The 12,843-nt window shown below is 43.2% G+C and overlaps 1 protein-coding gene across 1 annotated transcript in view; it reads right to left on the bottom strand.

The window, feature by feature from the left end:
• Nucleotides 1–123: 123 nt before the first annotated feature.
• fignl2 (fidgetin like 2) overlaps nt 124–12,843 on the bottom strand; it is an 18,989-nt gene continuing 6,269 nt past the window's right edge. Inside the window, exon 3 of the mRNA XM_014019519.1 lies at nt 124–4,573. Coding sequence (XP_013874973.1) covers nt 2,529–4,573 — 2,045 coding nt within the window. The 3' untranslated portion in view covers nt 124–2,528. The remainder of the gene's footprint in view (nt 4,574–12,843) is intronic.

Below are 12,843 nucleotides of genomic sequence, written 5' to 3' on the forward strand. Positions count from 1 at the left end.
GATAGATAGATAGATAGATAGATAGATAGATAGATAGATAGATAGATAGATAGATAGATAGATAGATAGATAGATATAGATCAATTATAGTCATTTGACTACACACACAAAAAACAGTCACAATTTAATATTGACAAATTCTGTTTAATATTGTGTGATACTCTTCTCTTAAAATACAGTCTTTTCTGAGGTAGACTATTACAGTTGAAGAACAATATTATCATTTTTAAAACAGACATCGAAAACGACATGAAATAAATACTTTCATGTACAATATGCTGCAAAAAATGAGGTAGAAATGGTTACATAAAATGTACAATAACCAAGAATAAAGCTACTGCAGATCAAAACGTACAAAATAAAAGCTTGTTTTGTTGGACAAACTGTCARTAACGATATTGCAGCTGTACGTCTTCATGGCTGTTTAATTCCAGTTATTAAAAGTGGATATTTATTGTTGTTTGCTGCTTGGGGCAGAGGTGTGATTTGTGAAAGTGTTTTGGTTTCAGAGACTGTGATCAGTATGCACAGCGGGGGTCACGCTGATTGATCCGGCTGTATGGTATGACTGAAGCTACCAGCTGCCGAAGGAAGGCTGCACTCTGATATAGGATTGCTGGACATCAATCAGCCCCACTTCCACTTTGGAGAAATCGGTATAAGGGAAGGGGGAAGAAAAGGTGAGGGGGGGGTGGGAATAAAACGCCACATGGTCACTGTGGCCATGGGGCAATCCCGCCTAATGAGATTGCATTTGGGAGGGGAGAGAGAGAGAAAAAGAGAAGAAGAATGATGAGGATGGGAGGAAGGGTGAAACAGGAGGAAGGGAAAGAGGGCGAAGATGATATTACATCATTTTTGTGTATACCTCTCTAGATCCATGACAAAATTCACACATACAACCATTTAACCTGCTTAATTTTCCCAGTTTGATCGAACAAACTGAGGAAGTATGAGCTGCAAAAGAAAGATTCCTGGATCAATCCTTTATATGTTTACGTGGCTGTGAATATTTAAACTTAAAGAAATATCAAAAGCCACATTTAAAAACTTCTTTATGCTGTGTGTTGTGGCCAGTTTTGTCTTTAAGAGTCCTAATTTGTGCTCAGGTGTTCGATTGTTTTTTTTTTTCCATTTACAAATTATATTTTGCACCAAGCGTGGATGTGTAAACCACTAGATAACACAGGGTTTGCAAACAGTTTGTCCAACAAAAAAAAAGAATTATTTTTTTGTATTCTACATCGCATTTCTTGATGACAATCATCACTTCACCATAAACTACAAGAAAAATAAAGGATAAAAGAACTGAAAACAAACAAAAACACATTTATATATTCATATATAATAAAGCATGGATTTATGGCATCAAATATCCTTTTAAAAATACCTGAATTACATTCAATGTTACTCTTTGTAGAATATTCAAGTTTCTCTCCCGAGGTACGAGCCCAGCTGCAGACTGTCAGATTCTCCTTTGTTTCACGCCACAACACTCTTTTCTAAGACCCTAAGATTACATACATTCTTTATTTCTTAGTTCTGAGGTAAAGAAATTCTTCCTGAGCATTTAAAATAATATTACATAATATAAAAAAGAAAAACTTGTGATAGGAAAACAAGCATGATGTGGGAGAAGCTGGATGCACAGGTTTTCATCTTTGAGTGGGATTCTCAAGAAAACTGCAGTCGATGTGGAATGTGGATCATAAAGAAGATTATCAGTTAATTGTGCTGCATTCAGTGTGAGCACAGTGCCATTAAATAAAGATTCAGGAGTAGTTCTGCAACCAAACAACACAACAAATTCACTTAAACAAACCGGTGCAGGTTTTAAATCTTGTGTTTTCTAATAGTAACAAGCAGCTGTTGGGTCATAGTTTGGTAAGAAGATATTGTAAAATATCAACATGCTGTGATTTTTTTTTTAGAAACAGTCCATTCGAAAGGGGGAAATAACAGTGCTTCTTGTTAAGTATTTGGTTTGACAAGTTTTTGGTCAAAAATTGCTGAAGTGTTGCTGATCCCAAGCCCTTTGTGCCGAATGACTATGATCACTGATTACACTGATGTGGTTAGGATAACATGAACGAGGACTGGTTATTACCAATAGGAACCTGAGAGCAGCAGCCAAAAAGGGGATATTTCCAAACCCTGATTATCCATAACCTTGGACCACATCACCAAGCAACAAATAATTGATTTTGTGCCGGACCAAGACTAATCAGGATCTTGGAGAGTTCCCAAATATGTTTCTGATTTTTTTCCATTGGCCAAATGACTAATAACACTACCCTACCCACCTTTCTTTTCTTTAGGAATAATAAAATTATGTGGGCGAAACAAAACAGTACATTATGGCATGCTCCTGCCAGTGGAACAACTCTGTCAGCAGTCTCCAGTTGATGAGCTCATTTGGCTCTTTTGGCTGCATAATCTGTAATTCAAAAACCACAACAAAACATTCCCATTGCTCTCTATGCCAGAACTAAAACCCAGAAGTCTGAACACAATGACCAGCTTCTGTCTCAGTGGCTGTACATCTTGCTCCACTCCAAACAAGTGTCTAGTTCTTTTGTGGTGGTGTGTGGCCGCACCTTACAGAAGGCATTCTCAAAATCAGTGAAGTTTGGTGCTTTGGGGGATGTGGGGAGACCATGCATGACTCCAGTTTGGGAGGATGCTGAGGAAAGTGCATGCTGACTGAGCTGCAGCAGCTCCCAGACTGAGAAGCCCTCTGTGCGCTGCAGCACAACATTCAGCTCCCTCTCGTTCAGGCTGCAGACTTGGGGCGTCAGGGCCTGCAGCAGCACCTGCTGGCGGATTCCCACATCTGGTAGACCAACATAATATCGCTTGGTGAAGCTCCGATGTACCGCGTCTTGCAGTAGATCCGGCCTTCCAGTAGCACATATAAGAGTGACCAGACCTGTGGTCCCAACCTGGGCTTTCTCCAGGGTAGTTAGCAGGATCTGCCTCAGCCCGTCCTCCTCCATGGCCTCCACCTGACTAAGCAGCACCACTGAGGGTTGCCGTGCCTCTGTCACCTGCAGCAGAGAACCCAGAATATGTTCTGCATCCAGCTTCCCTTTGGTGGCCAGCATTGCTCCACTAACATGGTAAAACGAAGCCCCCAACTGTGAGGCCAGTGACCGAACCAGTGTCATCTTACCCCCTCCCCTTGGGCCAAACAGCAGGACGGTTCTTGGTGGCTGCACCATTGGACTGGGCCTCAAAACGGGCCAAATTATGTCCTCCTCCAGTGCAGCCTTAACATGGGTAAGCCCAAATAGTTCACTCCAGAGCAGTGTGGGGCTGCAGTCTAATAACTCTCCATCGATGACCTCCAGCAGTCGGGGGTCTGGGCTCTTCATAGTCTCAACAGTTGGAGTACATAATGGAGGCCGTTTGAGTGCCTGAGAGCGGTGTTGCTGCTGGGTGAAGCCCTGCTCCGTCACCCCGCCATCCCCCGTCATGCCTGCTGGAGGGCTGTACTCCCCTCCTGCCCCAAACTCGGGGGACACCAGGGGCTGAGAAGACGGCTTGCTGGGTTTGAAGGTTTGGGGGTCTGCACTGCCTGAACTGCTGAAGCCATTTCCACGACACTCTGTTTTGTCGTTCACACTGTAGGGAGAAGTTCCGCCACCCTTTAAAGGGTCAAACTTATATTTTCTGTAACGAGACCTGTCCCCACTGTCATCCTCCTCTATGCTCATCTCAAATGCCTTTCTTTTTAATGTCCCTCCAGACTCAGATGCCCCAAGGTTGGAGCTCTGGTAGCTGTAAGTGCCTCCTACCAATGTTGGCCTTGAGGGAACAGGGGTAGGGGCTGGCAGACCTGAGGGGAGGTATGTTGTGGAGGGGTGACTGTAGCTTGGAGCCAGACTGGTCTGGGGAGGATATGCACTGGGTGGGTAGTTATAAACGGGTGTGTTAGGGCTGAAACTGGGTACCAATGTGGGTGTGGACTGGAGAGTGTGGAGGGAGGCAGGGGGAAGTGCTGCGCTGGGCTGTGGACAGAACCCTGAGGAAAGATAGGTGCCATTGTAGCTTGAAGGATACTCACTGGGGCCAATGCAAGAGCTGCTGCCGCTGTAAGCGGAGTCAGAGAGATTACTGTTCGCTGCTGAAACGCTGCCAACCCCAGGAGGGCCAGTGGGTGTTGCTACAGTCTTGGAGGCTGAAAGGCTCTCATTGCATCCGGGAGGGACCAAAGGATAGGAGGTGTCAGTGTTGTGCATCAGTGGCCAAGGTTCCGCTTCTGTCTTCTGGCCATTAAGGCCCCCAAAGCCCCCTGGCTCTGGGTATGTAGCCACAGTAGGAGGCCGGTCATACGGTGAGTCCAGCACGCCAGCATACTTCTCAGCATAGCGCTTTAACAGGTTTGAAGCTGTAAGGGCGGAGATGTCATCGTTGGCCCAGGCGTAGTTATAACTGGAGCTGCGGCCGCGAACAGAATAAAATTCTGACTTGTGGGCAGGAGAGGAAGTGGTGGAGGAGACGTCCAAGTGCTGCTCAGGCCACTGGCTGAGGGACTGGGCATGCTCTGGGTTCCAGTGCATCTTTAACAGGCCTGAGAACAGAAACACAAGAAAATGAAATTGTGTTTACTGTGAATACATACACTGAAGAGTAAAATTAAAGGAAGCTGGTCATATGGGGACTCCTGCATGCCAGTGTACTTTTTCAGCATAGAGATTTAACAGGTTTGAAGCTGTGAGGACCGAAGGTCCAAAGGAAAACGTAAGGGGGGGGGGGGGGGGGGGTAATACAAACTCAACTTTTGAGCTCAATTTCATGTTTTAATGTCATTCCCTCATTAAAAACATACACGGACTGTTGCTTTGAGTCATTCATGCATGTTTAAGAAATCCTTGAATCTCCAGTGGTAGCCATTTGGAGCTGCCTAAACGTCATGACTATTTTCTTCACAGTCATGTGCAAATTGACACTTCTGGTCAAAGATCCTTCTCCCACAGGATCCAGTGACAAAACCTGGCCTTTCTGCTGTTAGGAAATCATTTTTCTGTGACGTATGACAACAAAAGAGGATCAAATTTCCCAAAGAGGTAGAGGAAGCTACGGGGGAGTTGGAGAAGTACGGAGAAGCTGCAGGAAAAAAAGCACATCAGCGGGATGCATGAATTGTTTTTTTGTCGTTTTTCATGTTAGTGTGTAGATAAGGTCCCACTAATTTTCCCTCTAATAGTAACATCTGCAGCTCTCCCAGAGGAGCTATTGTTATCCCCAATGCGCATGTTGCACTGAATGCCTGCTCCCTCTGCCCTGCAACCCCGCCTACCACCCACCAGTCCACCCACCCAGTGGCTTGCTGGACACATGAGGGGGGGGGGGTGAGTTAAGGAGGGTGTGTGCAGAGATTCGGACAGAAAGAGGAGAGTGTACTGGAAAAACTATTCTGCATTGTCTCTGATGGAACACTGGAAAAGTGGAATTTTTGTTGACCTCAACACTAAATGAGGTGATCTAGAAAGAAAAGCCTAAAAGTATAACATAAAAAAATCTAAAAGTTTTTTATGTGTGTTGGCTTTATTTGCCAGTTAAGGACACACAATTGTTTAAATGCATATTTCATGTGTCAATATTTCTATATCACTATATTGTATTTGTAGAGTCATCAGTTTCGGGAAAGGCAGCACTGCCTCTCACAGAAGCATTAGCTTGACATTCCACACATAGCTTGGCATTATTGAACTGTCACAATTTACCCCGAGGTGAGCTACTCCAGCCAGGACCAGGAAGGTAAAAAAAAAGGAAAAAAAATGGAATATAGCAAAAGCCGTCACTTCTGCACTCTCTGGCTTTTCTTCAGCAGACTCACGATGATTCATTATTCATGGGTGTCTGTAGGTGAGGAGCCAGGATTCTTATTGCCATTTAAATCAAACCTCAGTATCCAATACTCTAAGATTCGGCTTCTTCCAACCCGCTCTCTAGCTCACTCCTCAACTTTGACCTCTGTCTTTCCAAACCTCTCCGTGTGTGTTTTCAGATTACGCCTGTTGTTTATTCAGTCAGATGAGACCAGCAGACCAGATGGCCGTTGGATTATCATGTTCTTCATATTCAAATGGACTGCCTTAAGTTCCCAGTGGCCAAACCAGTTCAAGTAGTTCACACAGCTTCAGGCAGCCCACGCTGCAGCAAGTTCTGATTTTCTCACACTATCTTCACTCGTTTATTTTACATACCCTTACGTTGACTCGTCCACACCCTGATGACCATGTTTTGTTTTTTTTTAATTTTTGTTTTGTGGTCTTTGTTCGGGCTGCAGAAACCATATATGTTCTGCAGGCCCTTCCCATCTGCAGCCGAACCAGTTTGCAAGCAGCCCCAATAATGGGGCCTGTGTGTGACAGAGATGGATGAGAGCCCAGGGGAGCTCATAAAACCTGCAGCAGGGAGGGAGGGATGGAAGAAGGCAGAGATGGAAGAAGGGAGGGGAAAGAGTGGACAGCAGGCGCTCCGTCCTTTCTAAGCGGACTGTAGCCGACATTATAGAACTCAGTGAGGCAGGTTTACTGCTGTCCACTCCATCATCAGAGTATACAGAACRATACACTACTCCCAAGACCAGTGCAACAACCAGCTGTGTACACTTAACAAATTCACCATCAAAACTTGCACCTTTTTATTTTCTATAAGGCTTTTTTATTATTAAGTTTTGAATGAGTGCACTGCAGCAGAGTTTAGCCCTTTCTGTGTAATTAGATATTCTGCTGGATTGTGGCTTTTAGAGCAGTAACACTCCACKATCAACTGAGCAAGCTCTAATCTACACGTCTGCCTAAATCAGAGCCATCATGTAGATTAATCCATTGGAGGAATGGTAAGAAAGCTAAGATTAGAAGTAGGGAATCAGGACAATGTGGACATGCTGTTGATTAGAAGTGAAACAATTAGCTCAGCCTCAGTATATGCTTWATTACAGCCCAAGATTATGTGTAATTCTGGATCAGAAATAAAATAAAACAATCCTTTGTTAACTTTGTGATTCAATTGCGAAACAGATTGTTGGAAAAAAACCTTGCAACATCTCAGTTGTAATAGTGCAAGTTTTTCTTTTTTCTGACACAATCTTTTCAAATCTGTATTTTAATATCTTAGCGAAGGATTAAAGATTTAAAGGCTAAATTAATTATGGACTAGAGCATCATGATTTGAAAACAAAATCCTTGTAAGCTTTTGTTTAAAAGAAATGTGTTGCATTCAGAAATATGTCTATGGTCTTACTTAGCTGTGAGGAGGTAGATAAGAACCTTCTGCGTATGCACATTAAACTTCCCAATTATTGTGTGAGGTTTTGGCCCCAGGAGAGACAGATGTTCTGCTGACCGCCTTACTGTCTGTGCGGCCATTGTAGTGGACACCCATCCAGCAGACATGCATGGATCGGACACTCCAGTTGGCCCTGAGACAAAGCCGAAGGGATCCTATTGTCAGRGGCCTGTCTAATTATGGAAACCTTATTAATCTATTCAGCAGCAGTCCACTGACAGCTTTTGTGTCAGCCTGGGATTTATTGAGGGACCTGTGTGAGCTGCATCTTAGTGCAGGAGTGCGTGAAGAGGACAGTGGCACAGCTCTCTTCGGCGGCTTTGCTTTAAATTCAAATTTATGTTCAAAGGTGGATTGTGACGGGGAAATTTTAAATTCAGCCCTAAAAAATTCAGATCCACTACATAAAATTTACAGAATCTGTTGTTTAATGAGTAAAAACCAAAGCAGGTTTTGGTCCTTTAATGCTTGTATTACTCTGCACGGTGTTGTGGTTTCCTATAAAAATATCAATGAATGAGGTGAAACATTATCTTGGCAGGAAGTCCTGAGATGGAGGGGCTCCAGTGGTGTTTCATAGCTCCCCTGAGGTTTCTTCCTCCTTTTCTTTTCCTGGCACTTTTGTTTTTTTTCTCTGGCTCGAGAAACAAAATGCACACGGATGCAACAAGCCTTCTGGGACAGTGTGCTATTAAACTGTGCCGCTTGTGAAGGGCCCTCTTGTAAACATGAGCACAATGGATCAATCCAGTCAGGCTCTATTCAGAGTTAAGCTCCACCTCCATCCACTGATTAGATAAGCTTACCAACATCTCCGSTCCATCATACATCTCCTAACATAGGAACCAATTTATAGAAGAGTTGTTTTAAATCAAGACATGCATGGATTTTATTTTTTATTRTTTTTTTAGCAACAAATCAGGATAATCAGGCAGTTCACAAATTTATCAAACTAAAAAAATGCTAATGAAATCAACATGCTGTGTTGAGAAAACGATTTAGCCAAAACTTTTTCTTTTGTATCTTTGTATCCCTTAAAGGGGGCATTTTGTGTATTTTCCAGGCACATAGTTGAAATTGGCCTCTGTCTCTTTAAGAACCTCCTACCGTTTCTGACACTCCCACTTTTCCACGTCTTCACAACAATGCTGTGCAGGGTGGGAGCTCGGCTGCAGACTGAGCTCTAGGGAGGAGCTTTGTACAAATAGGCGGWGCTTTGTACCAGCAAGTGTTTAGACAGCTCCACATGGCTACCAGGAGATTCAAGGATTTCTCAAACATGAATGAGTCAAAGCARCAATCTGGGTATGTTTTTGAYGAGGGAATGACTTTATAACATGATATCAAGYTCAAAAAGTCAATTTTGCATAATAACCCCGTTTTAAAAAGGATAGTTTTTTTATTATTCCACAGGGAGGAGAAATGAAGCAATACAATTTCAACACAAACAAGCGCAGATTTCACTAAAATTCTTTTGACATTTCTTAATAACAAAACTGCAGATTCAAAATTGTTGCTCCATCTGTTTCGACAGTTTTTCCAGAGAGTTGACTTAAGCAACATCTCAGAAATGCTGCAGACACAGAAACTCTTTTCACACAATAACCCTGATACATCTTCAGTGTCAAAATCTTAAGGAAGAATGAAGGAGATGAAACTCATCCGCTGCCAATGAACTTCTGAGCTGACAGTCAGGATATTCACACAGTTAAAGCAGCACGCATCTGTGATAAACAGAAGTAAAACTGTACTATGGACATCCGGCTGATTTCATCACGCTTATGTGTAAACATACACCAATACAGCAATAAACAGCTTGTTTGGCATGTGTGAAATATCTTATTTATTTCACCAAATAAAGTAGAGGTGAAGCATGGAAAGAGGAGTGAGACAGAATTTTGAGAAATCTAATATTTTATACTGGTAAGTCACTAAATTAATATTATTATATATTCAATAAGCTACTGAAAATCACAGCTTAAATAAGCAAATAAACCTTTTTATGAATCTTTCAAATCTGCTGTTCATTAGAGAGAAAAACATACAATCCACTGCTTTAAACTAAATAAATAAATAAATAAATAAATAAATAAATAAATAAATAAATAAATAAATAAATAAATAAATAAATAAATAAATAAATAAATAAATAAATAAATAAATAAATAAATAAAAGGTGCAGCTGATCTCATGTTTGGTGTTCTTTGTTCTCAACTTCACTGTGATTTATGATCCTAATATCTAACAGGACATTCTTTCTGGGCTGTATTGCGCAGCATACTACCAGTGAGTCGTAAAAGTACCAATCTGAGAGGCCGACCACTTTTTACAACACGGCTGGAGGAGACAGAACAAAATTGTCTTGAGGCCATCTCTCATTTTGGGATGAAACAGACATTTTATCAGCTCTCGCACCATTTTCACTATACTGGAAAATGAAAAGACATTTATTTTCTTTCTCAATGGAGCAGCTTTTTTTTTTTTTTTTTGATGAGATTCAAGTTGCTAAAAAGAAGTCCAAGGTCAGTCCTTAAACTGCCTGAAGACAAGGATAATGTGCACACAGGACAGCATATATTTGCTAAAGAAAAAAAAACATAAATCTATGCATTAGGCACAGGCTCGCTATCACTCACAGGAAACCCAACCCCACACCCACACTCCGCCTCCTGCTCACTCTGGCTCGTACGCTCTCTCTTTCATTGCCCTAAAAAGATGTAATAACAGAAGAGAGGAGCASTGGTGTGGAGTTTTCACACCTGCTGCCCGGAGCTCGAGCAGAAGCAGCTCCTTTTTTTTTAAAATCACGTGCTCCCTGGAGAAATGAACCCAACTCCTGCAGTGGCTTTGAGAGACATCTTCAGTGTGCATGCATCTCTTTTTAGAACCTCTGTGGGTTTTTTGCAGACAGAGCCGTCTTTACTTCAAGTTTAAGARTGGCAGTTTGACTTGCTCCATGTTTTTGTTTCATTGTCCTCTGGGAATGCTCCAGGCCAGCTGTCAGATGAGGTTTTTGTCAGTGTTGTTGAACATGACAACACTGTGCTGTTTGGGAAAGGAAATAAGAATATGAAAGGGTTTTTCCTTTTTTTTTCTTTTTTTTTCTGTTATTATTTGACAAGATGACGTATAAGATTCAAAACTCTCTGATTCTGCGACAGGCTGAGCACCGCCGTGTTTGAAACTTGTTATATTGCAGAGTGGATGGTGAAGAAGAGCAGGCRAACTCCTTGATGGCATTTGTTAAACATTGATTAATTGACAGGACGTGCTCAGGATGGTTAATGACAGTGCAGCAAAAGGCAAAGTCCCATCTGAGCGTGTGCTCATTTCACAGCACTTTTCTCAGCGCTCTCCAAAAGCAGAAAGCCTCGGGAATAATTGCTGGATGCGTCACTTCATGCTCGTAATTTTAGAAACAACTCCCTCCCACCACCACCACCACCACCACCACCCCATCCCCCGAGCTTGCTAACGCACGTCCACAAATGGCAAAAGCCTGTTCAAACTGACCCCCCCTCACACACACACACACACACACACACACACACACACACACACACACACACACACACACACACACACACACACACACACACACACACACACACACACACACACACACACACACACACACACAACACTTCCCTTCCAGAAAAACTGGGTCTCTATTTTCTGTGACTGCAGGCTGGCTTCAGGTTATTGTGTCCACTGAAATATCAAAGAACAGCTGTCCTGAGGCTCTGTGATGACCAGTCACCCCCTCCATCTGTCCCACCCAACCAATCTCTCACTCTTTAGCTCCATCTTTTTTTTTTGTCCAATCTTCTATCCCCGTTCCTTCGCTTTCCACCACCATTTCCACTCCTCCTCACTCCCTGCAAGCGTGTTGCATCCCCTCCCTTCCTCCTTTCTGTCCAAATCCCCCACCCTCTGTGCTTCCAGCTTGCGCTCTCAGCACACGGACAGCTCTGGGATTTGTTGTTTTTCCTGTTTGTACACGCACAAATTAGAGAAAGCTCAATACGTCCGAAGGCCCTTGCTCTGGCAGAGCATTTTATRAGCCTCGCGCAACAAACGCTTAATGGCGTTAAAGTAATTCTCGAGTGCAGTCATTTACTAATTAGCCGTGTTTGTGCGGACGGAGGTGGCCGACACTGTCAGGCTCTGATTTCTGCTGGTTCAGGAATCCGCTGAAGTGTGGCCATCCAAATGAGCCTCCCCGCCCTGCTTCTTAATTGGACCCTTAATAGGAMCGAAGGTTTTCTTAATGAGCTGATAAACCACTTGAGAAGATAGAGCACTACGCCCACGGACTCACTGGGAACCGGGTCCCTAAACTTCTATTCTTCTGGACACACACACAAAAATGCACCCACTGGAGGTTAATTAGAGCCCATTCACATCCGCACTAATGATCCCTGGTCTTATTCACACGCAGTTTGGAAGGTTGTGTGTTTACTCAAAGATCTCACAGGACCCTCCACTGAAACACTCGTCACTCTCTGTCTACAATGGGGATAGATGCTGACACGGCCCTCTGGCAAGCTCCTTTAGGGGCCACGTGATGAGATCTACATCTTTTTTTTTTCTTTTCCCTCAGTCATTCACAAAGACGCTCAGAAAAAAAAAAAACATATAAACAGAGCCAGAGAGAGAAAGGAGTGGGGTCAATCAGAGGAGAGCTATAAAAACTGCCAGACAGAACTCTTGTGTGTAGTCGTTCTGTGTGTGCGTGTGTGGGGGGGGTCCGTGTCCATGTGTGCTGTTTTAAAAGAAAAAGGTATTGCTCCACCAGCGGGGGCCCCCAGCAACAAGAGTTAGGGCACTCCTGGGTTGGCGGCCTGGGACTGATTTAAGAGCGTGTTTGAAGTGCAGATTACAGATTTTTGCACCAAATCCCTCCAGGAGTATCTATGGCCACTGGAATCTCTCTCAGGTTTCTCCTCTGCTCCGGCCGTAGCTGATTCACCCCCCTAGCTTGAGGTATTCTGGCTTGACCAGAGATGATGACCCATGTGTGACACACTTACTCCGGTCACTGAGATCAGAAAAGCGGGAATATTCTCAGGAAAAAAAAAAACCAAAAATAAAAATGTTTCTCATATGCAGGAACAGAAATGCCTACAGCAGGAGTCAGAAGTAACACCAGGAAGCAGAAATGCTCCACATTCCCGAAAATGAGATTCCAACATGGAGGTGAGAGTCTTCACATGTGCAGCAAAGTCCTTCACCGGTGGACCTTTCGACGGAATCATGACTACAGTCTTTTTTCACCGAAAGACACTGAGCTGCAGTGTCACCTGCAAGCTGAAGGGTGAGTTTGTGTGTCACCGGTCCGAGAGTAAACAGTGTGACCGCCTAACACTGCTGTGTGTGTATATATGATCCTTCCCTCTATAAATACTCACTGTGAGGCTGTTTTGAAATTAGCTCAACACTAAACGGCATTACAACACATAAAAGCAGCAAGATGTTGAACAGAGAAGAGCAACAATAATCATGAAAGAAAATCACTCAAAGATATACTGTATGTATATATAT

This window comes from Austrofundulus limnaeus, unplaced genomic scaffold, assembly GCF_001266775.1.
Source record: "Austrofundulus limnaeus strain Quisiro unplaced genomic scaffold, Austrofundulus_limnaeus-1.0 Scaffold3, whole genome shotgun sequence".
Taxonomy (NCBI): domain Eukaryota; kingdom Metazoa; phylum Chordata; class Actinopteri; order Cyprinodontiformes; family Rivulidae; genus Austrofundulus; species Austrofundulus limnaeus.